The sequence below is a fragment of the Microcaecilia unicolor genome, chromosome 3 (genome assembly GCF_901765095.1).
Source record: "Microcaecilia unicolor chromosome 3, aMicUni1.1, whole genome shotgun sequence".
Classification (NCBI taxonomy): domain Eukaryota; kingdom Metazoa; phylum Chordata; class Amphibia; order Gymnophiona; family Siphonopidae; genus Microcaecilia; species Microcaecilia unicolor.
The window spans coordinates 2,109,977-2,127,650 of record NC_044033.1 but is presented as its reverse complement, the minus strand read 5'-3'; the positions used below and the strand labels follow the sequence as shown (position 1 = coordinate 2,127,650).

Sequence of the window (17,674 nt, the reverse complement as noted above, 5' to 3'; positions counted from 1 at the left end):
GGACTGTCTCTTACATTTTCAGTGTACAGCGCTGTGTACATCTAGTAGCGCTATAGAAATCATAAGTAGCAGTAATAATAGTAAATGTGACCATCTCTGGAAAAACATGAAAGTCATGGATCCAAAATGTTGAGTGTGATCAATTTTCACATCATGGGGTCAAATCAAAATAGAGTTAATGAACTCAGTTTCCTAACCTCTATTCTATTAGGTTGTTTCTATTCTGCCTTGAGCTATATTGGGTAGATTCTACATCAGGCGCCTAAAAAATCCATGCAGTAAACATTTCCACCTAAGTGTATTGTATAAGCAGCACCTAGATTTAGGCCTGATATATAGAATACGCTTAGTTGATATCCCAGCGCCTAAAACTATGCGCTTCTATTTACACCAATGAAAACATGGTGTAAATCCCTGTATGTAGATTTACGAGCAATGGACCATATTCTATAACTACGTGCATAAATTTGGGAACGCCCACAGAATGCCCATTTCCCCACCCATAGCTACGTCCCTTTTACACTGCGCATATTAGAATTTAGGCGCAGTTCATTACAGAATATGCTTAGTGAGTTAAGCAGGTAAATTCAAATTATTGCCAATTAGTGCTCATTATTGTTTGTTAAGTGCTGTTAAAAATGTTGATTAGCTTGTTAAGCCAGTTAAGTTACGCGCGTTGTTATAGAATATGACTGGATTTCGGCATGGATCTCTAGGTGCACTATATAGAATCCAGCAGATAGTACAAAGTGGATTACAATAAGAGACTTCTAATCAGAAGAAATTTACCAAAATCAATCATACAGTACTACAGTAGAAAAAAAAAAAAGCATAAAACCAGCATGTCAGATTACTGATTTAAGAACAAGTAAGTTTTCAATGCCTTATGAAAGGAGATATAAGGCATGACGACTCGTATTTCAACAGGAAGCTTATTCCAGATTCTAGCCTCTTGAAGTCCAAACAAGCAATCCCAATAAACCTTTGAGTTCATACTCTGTTTTATTTTATTTATCGTACATTTATACACTTTTCCCACAGTTGTACAGGCTCAAAGTGGCTTACAATGTTTCAGATCAGAGGTGATACAATTACAATCAAATCAGATAGAATGGAAGAAACAGGCAAAGAAGAAAATAGGGAAAAGAATAACAGAGTCCAAAAATGGTCCGTAGCTATGTTGTTAGGATGGGCTTCAGGCTGTATGTTGACTCCTTGGAGTAGACAGAAACTCTAGTGGCTGGAAGAGAAGAAATTCGACTGGACACCAAGATGACCTTGCAGGATGTAAACGGAGCTGAAATCTGCTCCTGTATCTGTCCACAAATTATAGTATTTTCGGTCTTATTCACCATCCCTTTTTAATAATTCCTAGCATCCTGTTTGCTTGTTTTGGCTACCACCGCACATTGAGCAGAAGATGTATTATCTACGACGACACCCAGATCTTTTTCTTGAGCACTGACCCCCAAGAAAATCCTGGAGAAGGACCATGACTGGTTGGCAAAAGTACATATGAGAATGAAATGGATATAGCACAGTTCATGGAAGAAAGTGTTTACGAACAACTTGAAAATTTGAAGGTACACAAAATCATGGGACCGGATGTAACATAGTAGATGACGGCAGAAAAAGACCTGCACGGTCCACCCAGTCTGCCCAACAAGATAAACTCACATGTGCCATTTTTTGTGTATACCTTACCTTGATTTGTACCTGTCTTTTTCAGGGCACAGACCGTATACGTCTGCCCAGCACTATCCCCGCCTCCCAACCACCCGCCCTGCTTCTCACCACTGGCTCTGGCAATGACCGTATAAGTCTGCCCAGCACTATCCCCACCTCCCAACCGCCAGCCCTGCCTGCCACCACCGGCTAAGCTTCTGAGGATCCCTTCCTTCTGAGCAGGATTCCTTTATGTTTATCCCACGCATGTTTGAATTCCGTTACCATTTTCCTCTCCACCTCCTCCCGCGGGAGGACATTCCAAGCATCCACCACTGTGATCCATCCCAGGATACTGAGGGAGCTCAGAGAGGTTTAGTAAATCCTTGGAGATTGGAGAGGTTCCATGGGATTGGAAAAGAGCAGTTGTGGTTCCTCTTCACAAAAGTGGTGACAGAGAAGAAGCTGGAAACTACAGGCTGGTAAGCTTTACTTAGGTTATTGGAAAAGTAACAGAAGCAATGCTGAAAGAAAGGATAGTGAAGTTCCGGGAATCCAATAGGTTACAAGATTCGAGACAACATGGTTTTTTTTAGTAAAGGTAAATCGTGCCAAATGTATCTGACTGAATTCTCTAAATGGGTGACCAGAGAACTGGATTGAGAACGTGCACTAGATGTAATCTACTTCGATTTCAGCAAAGCCTTTGACACAGTTCCTCATAGGAGGAGGAGTGGCCTAGTGGTTAGGGTGGTGGACTCTGGTCCTGGGGAACTGAGTTTCGATTCCCACTTCAGGCACAGGCAGCTCCCTGTGGCTCTGAGCAAGTCACTTAACCCTCCATTGCCCCAGGTTCAAATAAGTACCTATATATGTAAGCCGCATTGAGCCTGCCATGAGTGGGAAAGCGCAGGGTACAAATGTAATAAAAATAAATAAATAAATAAACTTGACAGGCTGAAGAGTCATGTGATGTCGAGCTACAGAGCAGACGTCAGTGAGAACAGCTCTTAGGCCCTGAGGATATCATCAGTCTCCCTACTGTCACATTTTTACTGGAGGAGTGCACACGAGATAGGGAAGATATCCAGACAAGGAAAGAATACAGATTGTGTTTCTGATGGTGGAGACAACCTTGAAAAATCCCTGAGCAGAGAGGCAGTGCATGAAGACCGGTAAGCCCAAAACGTCGGAGAAGGACCATGCTCTCCCTTTCTCAGAATGTTGCCCAGTTCCTACAAAACCTAAATCCTTCATCCCTGCCTACCTTTTGGGTCCTGCGTATGCAAAGATGAGCATTTCTGAAAATGCTACCCTGGAGGATCTGGATTTCAGCTTTCAACCTAAGAGCCTAAATTTATCTTCCAGAACCTCCCTCCCACATTTTCCTATGTCATTGGTAGTTGGCTCCTCCACAGCACTATCTAAAATTCTAAATAGGTGACACGTGATGTCCCCTACCTTCGCACTAGGCAGGCAAGTGACCAGGCGATCCTCATGTCCACCAGCCACCCAGCTATCTACATGCCTAATGATCAAATCACCAACTACAACAACTGTCCTCCCTTCCCTCCTGGGCAGAAGCCCCTGGAGACACATCCTCAGTGCAAGAGGATATTGCATCCCCTGGCAGGCAGGTCCTGACTACAGGATTACTTCCTACTTCACTGAGGTGGTGCTCTCCTTTAGGAGACCATTCTCCTCCAAAGTTGAGGTGGGACTTTCTCTATGTACCTCTCTGTCTCTCTCAGGCTACTCTAGTCTCAAGAGAATGGACTCATTCTCTGATAATCATACATATGACACTCAATGCAAAAGTCTGGATAAGCACTCCCTTGCTGCCGTCTGCATCTTCGTATTATTGAGTTGTTTAATTAAACTTCTTAAGGTACTAGGGATATTAGATTAAATAAAAAGCGTTATGTTTATCCTATATAATAATTCTCACCTCCAACCTTCTGTCACTGCCTGGGACCCTAGCTTCCGCCGTGGTCTGCTAGGCGCTGTAGATCAAGATGATGTCAGGAATCCCACTGACTGGCTGCGCCTCGGGTGAAGTCACCAGCCTGACATACAGCAACACAACACGACCCAGCCAGCAGCTAACAGCGACCTAGGAATCGCTCGACACTGGCTGCCAACCTCCCGACCCACCCGCGCACAATAACCGCAGTCAAATAACCGCTAACACCCTCCCTCTCCAAGTCTGGATTTGGACTGTCGGAGACGATGAAGAGGGAGGACGGCGACCGAGCGGCTGCGGCGACTGTACAATGTGGAGGAGGTGGGTGAAGGCTCAGGGCAGCGGGTCCGAATCCAGCGCAGCCGTCATCTCCGTTCACTCAACACAAAGCAAGCAAACCTATGAGATGCTGCAGGACGTTTCATATACAGGAGTGGAAGTGAGCAAAGCAAGTCTACGGTAAGCAAGGAAGCCCATTGGTTAATCTCTGTTTCCACTACCCTACGCAGCCGTCATTGGTATACACTCAAAAACCAGCAAACCTAGGAGCTGCTGCTTCACACTGTCGTTTTTTAATTGTTGTTCCATCTGAAACAAGTCTAAAGCTGTTTCAACTGGAAAGACAGTGCCTTAAAACGTGGAGGACAAAAGGAAGGAGGGAGGGAGGAAGACCCTGCAACTGGGAGGGAGGGAGACCCTGCAACTGGGAGGGAGAGAAACCCTGCAACTGGGAGGCAAGGAGAGAGGGGGGACGACGACCCTGGAACTGGGAGGGAGGGGGGACCCTGGCACATACTCTCATTCACACACACACACACTCTCGCAACCAGTCTCACTCTCTCTCTGTTACACACACAGTCACTCTTACACACACTCTCTCTCAAACATACACACGAGGAAAACCTTGCTAGCGCCCGTTTCCTTTAAAACAGAAATGGGCCTTTTTTTACTAGTATGGTATATTTTGTGATTTATTTAGTGTTTGCTTCTCAGATTACATCACTCACACGTAAGAATGTCCTCGAAGAACATGAGGCTGTTTTCTGCAGCTACAGTATATGTTAACCTGATGACACAGGTTTGAAGGAGAAAGGAGGACATAAATGACTGTTTTGCGCTCCACATTCTCTCTATAAGGCCCTTTCTTTTGACTGCCCTCCTGTGTCCGCTTATTCTTACCCTTGTTATATCACATCTTGACTACTGTAATTCCCTCCACACCGGTATCCCTTTGTATTCCCTTAAGCGCATGCAACTTGTTCAATCAACTGCTGTGAACCTCTTACACAACTCAGCTATTTGACCACATCACTCCCCTTCTTAGCATTGAACACTAGTTCCCTGTCACTGCTCACATAAAATTCAAAAATTTTCCTCTTATCTACAAGTCTTGGCTGCCCCCTGCACCCTTATCTAAACAAACTCCTTATTCCTTATACTCCCCTCCGCTGCCTCTGATCAACTGATAATAATCTTCTGCCCCTTCCTTCACTCTCTTTGCTCCATCTCAATATTTCCCAGTATCTTGGTCCCAAACTGGAACTACCTACCCCTTCACATAAGAAATCAACCAACAATCTTTGCTTTCAAACAAGCATTAAAACATTTTTCTGTGTCTTTCCCGCCATCATTCTTTTTTCTTTTCATTTTAATGTTGTAAACCGCTTGATACCTATGTGTAGGCCTATTGGCGGTATATCAAAACTGCTGAAATAAATTTAAAACAAAACGTGGAAGTGAGCAGACCAATGTGGGTCAGTTTTTAAGAAACGAAAGAGTACAAAAAGGGTAAATCTGAGTAGCTTTCATGGACCCTGGATGTTTGGGTGGGATTTGGATTAGATTTGATTATTCAGTTTTTCAAACCTGAGCTCAACGTGAATGACTCTGGAGAACTAGATCTACAAGCCTTCTTTTAGTAACCTGCATTAAGCAGTCAACATGCATTAGTACCTATAAATTGAAACTGTAAACCAATAGGTCTAGGCGGTATATAAATGCTAAAAATGAATGAAAATGAATTAGTGCACTATAGCTTGTGCTAATTCAAGTTAAGTGCACAGTTTGTACCTAAGCAAACTAAGGGTGGGGGGGGGGGGGGAGAGGGGATTAATGTTAAGTTATCCAAGGTCATAAGGAATGTCCATGGGTAAAATGTGATTTGAATCCTGGCCTTTCCTGGTTCTCAGCCTGCTGCTCTGATCACCAGGCTACTCATGGATTGAAAAAGGGAGTCTGTATGAAAAAGAGAACAGAATGAGAAAAGGGTGTATGGTGACAGGAAGCAATGAGAAAGAGAGAAAAGGGGGAGCACGTATTTCAAAAAGGACAACGGCAAGAAGATACAGTAATACTCATAGGATGCAACAAAAGACAAGGAAAGATATGCAGTAAACCAAAGGGGAATGCTACATAGATTAAATATAGGGCAGAGATTATGAACTACAGTACTGGATGAGAGTAGCAAAATTACATTAGCGAGCAGAGTAAAAGGATGTGGATTTGGAGCTGAGAGGAAAGTGTGCAGATGGTAACTATGAAGTACAGTATTTCTGTTTCACATACCGTTCAACTCTAAGGGTACAACAATAAAGTGAGGCTGGGTTAGCATTACCTCAGTGGCAATTACAAAGATTTTTCTAGGCTCTGTACTTGCTTTATAATCATACTGTAATACAATGATGTATTTTGTGTGTGACTTGTTAAGTCATCTTTTTCTTTACAAATTTTTCTCTCTTTACTAATTCTGGAAACAAGAGAGAAAGGGAGTAGAGACAGCAGGAAAAAGATCTTGGTCTTCTACTGCACACTGACAACAGCAGCTGAATTGTCCTGGATTTCTCTACAGAGCTCCCTGTTTTTCAGTTTTTCTTTTTAAGTTTTCTGGACGCGATAAGAAGCATGGTTTTAATCTGGAGGGACTCTGATACCCTGGACTACATCAGTATAACTATACCCTATCCTTTACCTACTATCAGAAATCTTTGTGTGACTTCAAACACTCAGGAGCTACTAGACCAGGGTTTTTTCAAAAGGTGTCACAACCTAGCCTGAAGTACAGAGGTGTGTCAGTTTGATGAACTTTGAAGGGATCACCGGCATCACTGAAGCCACAAAGCCTCAACCATGGGGTCATGGCACAAAAAAGTTTGGTAAGCTCTGTAACATTGTTCTTCTGCCCCCCCCCCCCCCCCCCCCCTCATTGAGCACTCAGTTACTGCAAGTGCTCCTAAGCCTCCTGGTGCATGTATACATACCCAGCATGGTAATCTTCTGTAAGTTGGCACGAGGTAAGTGCATCTTATCAGTTACACTGTGTTGCTTGTTGGCTGATGAACTGTTGCCCAGATTGGTGAGGGCCACTTCTTCCTGTATCTCAGATGTGGTTTGCCCATTCTGCAGAAGACCACCACCTAGAAAGAAAAGGAGAAATTGATTTTGATGGTGCACTAGTGACACTGTCACAATCTCAGAAATGATGCAGTCATTGCTGAAAGGCCCTGTCAGTTCTGTGGGCTGTTTGGGAGGAGGCCGTCTCTGCATTGCCTCTGACATTGCTCAAGAGTGGCAGGGTATGTCTAAAATGCTGCTGTTGGTGTTTGGGATGGGAGATCCTCTACATCATTGGTAATGCTTAGGGTAGGAGCAGGTGCTCAAGGAAGGGAGGTCTCTGCATCCCTGCTGGTGGACCTCGGATGGTATCCTCTGCAGCCCTGCAAGTGGTGATCATGGAAGTTTCTACAGTATTGTTTATAGTGCTCTTGGGGGAGAGCAGGAAGGGTTTTTGCTGTACTGCTAGTGGTTTGGCGGGAGGGGGACTACAGAACTGCTTATAATATTCTTGGGGGGGGGGGGGTCTCTGCACCACCACTGCTGTTGCTTACAAGTGGTGGTGTCTGTATCATACATGAGGTTTTCTGCATTGTCACAAAGTCTGATGCTGCTGCTGCCGCTCCTATGATGCTAGTACAGTAAAGTCTCGATTATCCGACCCAAATAGGACCAACCTGTTGTCAGATAAATGAAAAGTTGGATAATATGGAGAACAATGGTAACCCCTCAAACAATGCAGAAACAAAAGCAGCAAAAGCAGGGTCCCAGCTCACAATGGTGGTAAAATAAGGGTCCTGGGTTCAGAAAATGGAAAAAGAAGCCACGTAACATCACTGAGGGTCTGCTGGATATGCTGGATCAGTGAAGGTCAGATAAGCGAGGCTGTACTGTACTACAAATAACATATTGCTACCTCTAGTCTATGTTAACAGAAATGCAAAAAGTTTACACCACCAACATTTTGAAATAACTATATTATTGGGATAATTTCTATAGAGAATGCAGTATTTGCAGGCCCATGAATAAAGTGTTGCTATGCGCCTAAAAAGCACATTTTCAAAGGGAAATCCCTAATATGGGGAACAGTATCTCTGGAAATGTGGTAGGAAGAGGCGAGAATGCAAAGTAGGTTACTGTTTTGACACTAGTTAATAATCATTTAGCTGTAGGAAAATTTTTGAAAATTAGCTTCTGTATGATAGCCACACAGCATGATGATTCAATATTGACATATGACAGAGTAGGAGGAGTGGTTAGAATAACGGACTAGGAGGCAAGGGATTATCCATACACAGAAATATCGGCACATACATAACAGAGGTGACGTGGACAGTTCTCTTGCCATTCAAAAACCAAACCACCAAAAATATTTTCCAAACATGTACGGAACCTCCTGAGCAGCTCCTACCTCATGAAGTGCCTCCATCTTTGTACAAAGCATAGGAATCAACTCCCTAGGAAGGGGAAGGGTGTGGGTATGTGTGTCAATGGATAACCTCTGCTTTCTCTGCTACATATAGGATAATCAGCTACACAAATGGCAAATCTTGAGATAAGGGCTGCCTTACTTTCATTAGCTTTAGGTTTCATAGGGCAATCCGGACAGATATACAGTGGGGGAAATAAGTATTTGATCCCTTGCTGATTTTGTAAGTTTGCCCACTGACAAAGACATGAGCAGCCCATAATTGAAGGGTAGGTTATTGGTAACAGTGAGAGATAGCACATCACAAATTAAATCCGGAAAATCACATTGTGGAAAGTATATGAATTTATTTGCATTCTGCAGAGGGAAATAAGTATTTGATCCCCCACCAACCAGTAAGAGATCTGGCCCCTACAGACCAGGTAGATGCTCCAAATCAACTCGTTACCTGCATGACAGACAGCTGTCGGCAATGGTCACCTGTATGAAAGACACCTGTCCACAGACTCAGTGAATCAGTCAGACTCTAACCTCTACAAAATGGCCAAGAGCAAGGAGCTGTCTAAGGATGTCAGGGACAAGATCATACACCTGCACAAGGCTGGAATGGGCTACAAAACCATCAGTAAGACGCTGGGCGAGAAGGAGACAACTGTTGGTGCCATAGTAAGAAAATGGAAGAAGTACAAAATGACTGTCAATCGACAAAGATCTGGGGCTCCACGCAAAATCTCACCTCGTGGGGTATCCTTGATCATGAGGAAGGTTAGAAATCAGCCTACAACTACAAGGGGGGAACTTGTCAATGATCTCAAGGCAGCTGGGACCACTGTCACCACGAAAACCATTGGTAACACATTACGACATAACGGATTGCAATCCTGCAGTGCCCGCAAGGTCCCCCTGCTCCGGAAGGCACATGTGACGGCCCGTCTGAAGTTTGCCAGTGAACACCTGGATGATGCCGAGAGTGATTGGGAGAAGGTGCTGTGGTCAGATGAGACAAAAATTGAGCTCTTTGGCATGAACTCAACTCGCCGTGTTTGGAGGAAGAGAAATGCTGCCTATGACCCAAAGAACACCGTCCCCACTGTCAAGCATGGAGGTGGAAATGTTATGTTTTGGGGGTGTTTCTCTGCTAAGGGCACAGGACTACTTCACCGCATCAATGGGAGAATGGATGGGGCCATGTACCGTACAATTCTGAGTGACAACCTCCTTCCCTCCGCCAGGGCCTTAAAAATGGGTCGTGGCTGGGTCTTCCAGCACGACAATGACCCAAAACATACAGCCAAGGCAACAAAGGAGTGGCTCAGGAAGAAGCACATTAGGGTCATGGAGTGGCCTAGCCAGTCACCAGACCTTAATCCCATTGAAAACTTATGGAGGGAGCTGAAGCTGCGAGTTGCCAAGCGACAGCCCAGAACTCTTAATGATTTAGAGATGATCTGCAAAGAGGAGTGGACCAAAATTCCTCCTGACATGTGTGCAAACCTCATCATCAACTACAGAAGACGTCTGACCGCTGTGCTTGCCAACAAGGGTTTTGCCACCAAGTATTAGGTCTTGTTTGCCAGAGGGATCAAATACTTATTTCCCTCTGCAGAATGCAAATAAATTCATATACTTTCCACAATGTGATTTTCCGGATTTAATTTGTGATGTGCTATCTCTCACTGTTACCAATAACCTACCCTTCAATTATGGGCTGCTCATGTCTTTGTCAGTGGGCAAACTTACAAAATCAGCAAGGGATCAAATACTTATTTCCCCCACTGTATTATGGGAGGAAATTAACTATCAACTGAAAAGACCTTGTAGAACTGCGTGTCCAAAAACTCAATATCTTATTGAAACAGTTGTGAGATGTGGAGAACCATGCAGCACATCTATATATGAACAAAGACAATTGATGAACAACACCCACCATTTGCTATACTCAACTCCCCCCCCCCCCCCCCCAAAGTGCCTCCACTTCCAATCTCCCCTTGATTCTCTGCCCAGACTATGGCTGAATACTTACATGATAATGTTTATCTCAAGTTCTCTACCAGGTCACCTACATGTCCTCTTCCCCCAACTTCATCCCCAACCTTTCTTTCAAGCCCTTCCATCCATTGTTCCTTATCTAAAATCACAGAGGAGGGAAGTATACATTTTCTCTCCACCTCCAAACTCACTACCTGTTTCTTTAATTCCTACCCTACTATTCAGCTCTATCTTGCCTGCTGTCACCCCTTTCAGCTAAGGACTGAAGCTCAAAGAAGCATCTGCAAAAGTTAAGATGTTAAATCAGACATGAATATATTGTTTAAAAACAAACCAGATGTATTCCACATATTTAAAAAAGGTGGCAAAGAAGGCCAAACAACTGGCATAGTTAAAAGATGAGATGAAAGAAGGGATTAGAATCAAAACAGTTTCTTTCAAAAAATGGAAAAAAGGATTCAAATGAAATCAAGAAGCAGAACAAGCACTAGCAAGTTAGATGGGAGGCACTGATAAGGGGAGCTAAAAATAATTAGCTTGCTGCAGTGGCAACAACTCATAATAAAATCTTTTTCAGGTACATTAGAAGCAGAAAACCTGTGAGGAAGTTAAAAGGGGCACTCAGGAAGGACAAGAACACAGCGGAGAGACTACATGAATTCTTTACCTTTGGTCTTCATTGAGGGGGGGATGCAAAGGCACTATCTGTGACAGAAATGGTATTTAAGGATGACAATATAAAAGAAATGAAGCAAATCTCAGTGAACCTGGAAGATGTAATAAGCTAAATAGACAAGATAAAGAGTAGTAAACTGCCAGGACCCAATAGTATACGCTCCACAGTACTGAAAGAACTCAAAAATGAAAATGCAGATCTACCATTAGATATCTATAAACTTAGGCCCCGATGCACAAAGCTTACTGTGCTCAGAATGTCTGATTTTGACTGGTTCAACCAGTTTAGCATACACGTTATTGAGCGAGTAATGAACTAAGGGGTCCTGCATGGTTTCTATCGTTTGATGTAGCAGCCAAGAACTGTATGCAAATGTATTACAATAAACTGATTAGTATTTAAATGTGTATTCTGAGCAATGCACAGCCGTTTCCGAGTGATGCACAGAAAGGAGCGCCTACCTTTAATGAGGTAACTTTTACAGGAGGTCAGGAGTTGTCATAGCATAATGGTGGCTTCTTGGTGGAACAGTCTGCTGTCACATTTAAATAGTATTTGCACGTATGTGTGTCCCGTATGTAATAGTACTGTGAAGAAGTTGACTTGGAACAAAAAAGCACATTGTGGAGGTGTGCCCACAGCACCTGCACTTTTGAACAAAAGCTACATAAAGCTTTCATACAAGCACATATAAACAATAACCCCCCTCCCCCCCCCCCCCCGGGGGGGTGTGAAAACTGGTGCGGAACCCGACTGTTCTGTCCTCCGACAGCCTCGCACTAGTTTATAACGTGATCCTAAAATGTGTGTAATGCCTTTACTGTTATTCTCATTTCTAAGGACTTCACTGCTGCAGTCTCTCATTGTAAAGATATATGAGCAAGGCACTGTGGGTAATATAGTTCACAGGCAGTGCAACTATACTTGCTTGGTTGTGCAAGAATTGTTACCACTGGTTGTGAGGCTGCCCAGACCTCCTTTCTCTCTCTGCCAAGCTTGGCTCCTTTGTCTTCCTGCCATCATTTCCTGTTCAGTCTTACTATCTCTGTCCTGAGAGGTCAGCCAGGTATGACCTTTCCCTCCTATCTCTAGGACCACCCCTTGCTATCGATGGCAGGCTGTGTCCCCATTGGTCTCTATCCGCTCCTCCCTGTGTGAAGCCCCACCACTTCTTTGTCCTTTCAGCCAAGAGGGGCTTCTTTCACCATTCAAGCCAGGGACATGGAGCTACCGTGTTTCCCCGAAAATAAGACACTGTCTTATATTAATTTTTGCCCCCCAAAATGCGCTAGGTCTTATTTTCAGGGGCTGTCTTATTTTTCGGGGAAACATTGGGGTTGGATCGGGGTTGGCCCGCCCGCTCTCCGTCGCTCCCGGAACTAACCTTAAATGCCTCCTTTCACCTTCGCAGCAAGCAGCAGCAGGGCAAGCCACTCCTTCCTTCCATGTCCCGGCCTCGCCTGACGTAACGTCCGCAAGGGTGGGGCACGGAAGGAAGGAAGGAGAGGTCTGCCCTGCTGCTGCTTGCTGCAAAGGTGAAAGGAGGCGTTTAAGGTTAGTTCCGGGAGCGACGGAGGGTGGGTGGAGGGGGGCCTGGCGACCTTGGGTGGGGGGGGGGGGGGGGCGCCTTGTCCGGCTCTCGGCGGCCCTGCTTTCAAACAAAAATTTGTTAGGTCTTATTTTCGGGGGAGGCCTTATATCTACCAATTCAGGAAAACCTCTACTAGGTCTTATTTTCGGGGGATGTCTTACTTTCGGGGAAACAGGGTAACACCATCTTGCTCCAGACAGCTCTGTCCTGCTGAGAACTCCCTGTAAAGAACCTGGATTTTTACCCTGAGAATATCTCCTTCCAAATGAGATATCGCACATTCTAGTCACCCAGCTTTGAACTATTTCTACCTGTTCAACTACCCTCCCCACCTGCAATACAACTACCTCTCTTCAGATCTCCACCCCCAAACAGCCTCCAGATTAAGAAGTCTCTGTATCCTGAACATCTATCTGTGAGTAAATTATCTGTGATATATTAAATAAAAGAGACTTCATAAAAAGAATAGAGACTTCAGGTGATTTGATGTGCCAGGGTTATACTCCACGGCATTGAGCTTCATGTAACAAGCCTCAGTGGCCGGAAGACCGACCCCCCCAAAAAAATCCATGGCCCAGGGGGTTTATTATTTTTATTTGCATGTATGAACGCTATGTGTAGCAGTGGAATGCCGTGGAGGCATGTCCATAGCATGTGCTGTTCTGGGCATGCGCATAGCATCTCCTCAGCACTATCCAAACTCTCCAAGTCCCACTGCCACTTGGACCTATGCCCCAATTATCTCATGAAAAATGCCCCAGAACGATTCATTACAGAACTCACCACCCACTTAAATTTCCTACTTCAACAAGGCTCCTTCCCCTCCGAACACGGTAATATTCTACTTACACCAATACTGAAAAACCCCAAGAAACCAGCGAATGACATCACTAACTATCGACCTGTAGCCTCCATCCCTCTTCTAATCAAACTGATAGAAAATAGAGTGACCTCCCAACTTAACAAATTCACTCAAAAGTTCTCCATATTACATGAATCACAATCGGGTTTTCGACCAGCACAGAAACAGTGCTGCTCACCCTGATATCCAGGTTCAAACAGGACATTTCAATTGGCAACAAAATACTTTTTCTACAGTTCGACTTATCCAATGCATTTGACATGGTAGACTATAATATTCTCACAAAATTACTGGACAAACTAGGGATCGGCGGAAATATCATTAAGTGGCTAAAAAGTTTTATCACCACCAGATCATATCACCGGATGGTATTCATCCTAGAGTACTAATAGAACTGAAAAATGAGCTTGCAGAGCTACTGCTAGTGATATGCAATTTATCCTTAAAAATCGAGCGTGGTACCGGAAGATTGGAGGGTGGCAAATGTAACGCCAATTTTTAAAAAAGGTTCCAGGGGAGATCTGTGCATAGGGTTTTAGACCTTCAGGCTGTCTTGTCGGGAGTGGAGGAGTGGCCTAGTGGTTAGGGTGGTGGACTTTGGTCCTGGGGAACTGAGGAACTGAGTTCAATTCCCACTTTAGGCACAGGCAGCTCCTTGTGACTCTGGGCAAGTCACTTAACCCTCCACTGCCCCAGGTACAAATAAATACCTGTATACAATATGTAAGCCACATTGAGCCTGCCATGAGTGGAAAAGTGCGGGGTACAAATGTAACAAAAAAAAAAAAGTTACAGGGTCTGGACTGTAAGCTGGAAGGGCTGCAAAGTAATATGGTGCAGCTGAGCCAAGATCTTGTGTCCTTTCAACAACGCGCAATCCCCATACCATTTCTATAGCAGCCGATTCAATCCTTGTGTGTGTGTGTGAGTGAGACTAACAAGTTAGTTACTTCTTCCATTAAAGGCTTGGTTGAAGAGCCAAGCTTTCACCTGCTTCCTGAAGAAGAGGTAGTCTTGTATTAAGTGCAGCCTTTCAGGCAATGCATTCCAGAGTGTGGGGGCTACTCTGGAGAAGGCTCGCTTGCGGGTATCACATCATGTAATGTCTTTTGGAGAGGGTGTAGTTATTGACAGTCCTTGGGAGGACCTTAGTGTCCTTGGTGGTGTGTGGAGGATCATCCTATTCTTCAGATACTCGGGGCCATTTCCTTTCAGGGCCTTGAAGATCAGACATAGAGTTTTAAATTTAGCCCTGTATTGTACTGGTAGCCAATGAAGTTTTTGCAAACATGGTGTGATGTGGTCACATTGCTTGCAACCTTCTATGAGTCTTGCTGCTGCATTCTGAACCAACTGGAGCAGGCCCTTTGTAGTCAGACCATTGTATAGTGCCATTGCAGTAATCCAGTCTTGATGTTACCATGGCATGCACAACTGGGATAAGATTTACCATCTCGATGTAAGGCGAGAGGCAGCGTAGCTGTAGCAAATAGTAGAAGCAGTTCTTGAAGGTTGCCATTGCAGTAATCCAGTCTTGATGTTACCATGGCATGCACAACTAGGATAAGATTTACCTTCTCTATGTAAGGCGAGAGGCAGCATAGCTGTAGCAAATAGTAGAAGCAGCTCTTGAAGGTTGCTTGGATTTGGGGAATCAGAGTAAGTGTTGAATCTAACTGTATTCCAAGGTTCCTGACTTGTGATTTGAGGAGGAGTTCATACTTCACAAAAGGGATTTTGATGTCAGGTATGTATCCACTTGTGTTAGGGACCCAGAGAAGCTCGGTTTTACTTGGACTCAGGCAAAGTTTGTTGTGTTTAACCCATTCTTGAATTGATGTTAGACAAGTGATTAGTTTATTTAAGGCGGTAGGTAAGTCAGGTTCAATGGGTATGAGTAGCTGCACACCATCCGCATAGATGTAGAACTGAGTGTCCATTGACCAAATCAGTCCAGCTAGTGGCTTGAGGTAGATATTGAACAGAATAGGTGACAGTATCGATCCTTGTGGTACCCCGCAGGTCAGTGTCCATGGTGGTGATGAGTTGCTGCCAATCATTATGGATTGTTGCCTGATAGATAGGATCTGAACCAGGCAAGTACTGTTCCATTGATACCTGTTTCTGTCAGTCATGCTAGCAAGATATCATGATCCACAGTGCCAAAAGCTGCTGAGAAATCTAGCAGTACTAACATCGAGGCAAATCCCTTGTCTCGGTTTCTGTGAAGATCATCTAGCAGGGATACAAGGACTGTTTCTGTTCCATAACCGGGTCTGAATCCAGATTGGCATGGATCTAGCCAGTTACTCTTTTCTAGCCATTCATTAAGTTGAACACAGACTGTTTGCTCTATGAGTTTCCCTAGAAACTTTCAAGTTTGTCCTGGTCAAGGTTGTTTTTCTTCAGCAGAGGGTGACCCACTGCCCTTTTTAATGCTGTTGGTAGTTGCCCATTAGAAAGAGAGGTGTTCACATTTTGTGGCGCCTTCCATAGGCTTCTTTGATTGGATTTTCTTTAATTACTAGTGCTATATACTAGTGGACGGAAATGGTTTAGATATAGCCAGTTGAGGTGATTCAATATATGGTTGGTCTGACCGACTGATTCCCGGCGATGGCATGTTATAGAGAAAATTTGGTTGTGGTAAGTTGTTTGATATGTTTTTTGGACATGTATAATTTTGACAGATAGTTGATGTTAGATGTGTTTTGATTTTATATACACAGAATAACAGCTCCTGAAGACGCCTAGCGAGCGAAACACATGATTGGTACGCCAATTGTGCGAGACAAAGTGTTTGTGTCGAGCTGAAAATGAGAGCTGGAAATGAAAAGTAAAATACATTGAAGCCCATTTGAAAATCTTATAAGACAATAAGGACTTTGAGATGGAGTATTAGAGAAGAACTATGACGGATTGACTATTGGATTATAAATGTTTGAATTGTAGTTTGTGCTCTGTGGATAAAATAAAATAAGAAGTGGAAATAGAGCAGCCAGCTGGAGGTGGAATGCTGAACCCTGAATGCTGCTGAAATATTTCGGGTTTGAACCTGATGATGAACTTCCACGTGAGGATTTTGACAGACTATTTGCTTGTTCTAATTATTGGTCTTTCCATGATTAGAGAATTTTAAAGATAGGTAATGTGTGTGCGAGTATGAATGGGGGTTTTGTATTTAATTTTTATGGGTGATTTGTGATGTGTATTTATAAAATAGGTTTATTGTATACACTTTTCAGTATTTTGAATACGAATAAAAATATGTGAATTATATATGATATGTTTATATTCTCCTGATTTGTAGATATTAATATTTGGAGGGAATTTAGATTGTCGAGATGCCTATACTATTTGAATTGCCTTCTATAAGGCCCATACTTGCCTGATGCACTATCTTTGATAGGCAGGGATCGAGGGAGCAGGTAGTTGGTCGAAGGTCTCTTAGGATTTTGTCAAGGCTCTCCTCTGTCATTAGGTTAAAAGTGTTCCATCTGTCTCTGTTAGGAGGGGGCGAGTTTGTGCACCCCTGGTTGACTGGTTGGGCACTGGGTGGGACTGCCTGTAAATCCTAGTGGAGACTTTTAATTTTGTTGGCAAAGTATGCAGCAAAATCACTGCAGTTCAGTTTAGACTGGGCAGGCTGGTTTTGTTGTGGGGGTTGTAGTAGGCTGTTTACTATACTGAAAGCTGCTTGGTTGAATTGGCAGCCTGTGCAATGCATTGAGAGAAATACTGTTTTTTGGTTGCAGTTAAGGCTTGGCGGTACTTTGCCATGTGCTTCCTGCAGTTTAGCCTGTCTTCATCCAGGTGAGATTTGTGCCATCTCCTTTCTAGTTTTCGTCCTTCGCGTTTAAGGATCCGAAGTTCTGGAGAAAACCAAGGTGAGCATTTGTGAGTGAGGCATAAGACCTTTTTTAGTGGTGCTGTTTTCTCTAAGGTCTTGGTTAGGTGTGTATTCCAAATGTCAACCTGTTATGACATGTAGTTGTCTTTTCATCTATATGCAGATAGTCCAAGGCCTCTAGGAAATTCTCAGCGGTCAGCTTTTTTTTTTGTCTCTGATCTCCTTCCAAACTCTGGGAGGTGCCTTTTGTTTCAGGTGGTCACATAGGGAAAATTTAATTAGAAACGGTCTGACCATGATAGGGGTGTTATGTCAATAC

The 17,674-nt window shown here is 43.8% G+C and overlaps 1 protein-coding gene across 2 annotated transcripts in view; it reads right to left on the bottom strand.

The window, feature by feature from the left end:
- PTK7 (protein tyrosine kinase 7 (inactive)) overlaps nucleotides 1-17,674 on the bottom strand; it is a 370,128-nt gene that overhangs the window by 59,286 nt on the left and 293,168 nt on the right. For both annotated transcript variants that reach the window (XM_030195698.1, XM_030195699.1), the window contains exon 15: nucleotides 6,886-7,041. In XM_030195698.1, coding sequence (XP_030051558.1) covers nucleotides 6,886-7,041 — 156 coding nt within the window. The remainder of the gene's footprint in view (nucleotides 1-6,885; nucleotides 7,042-17,674) is intronic.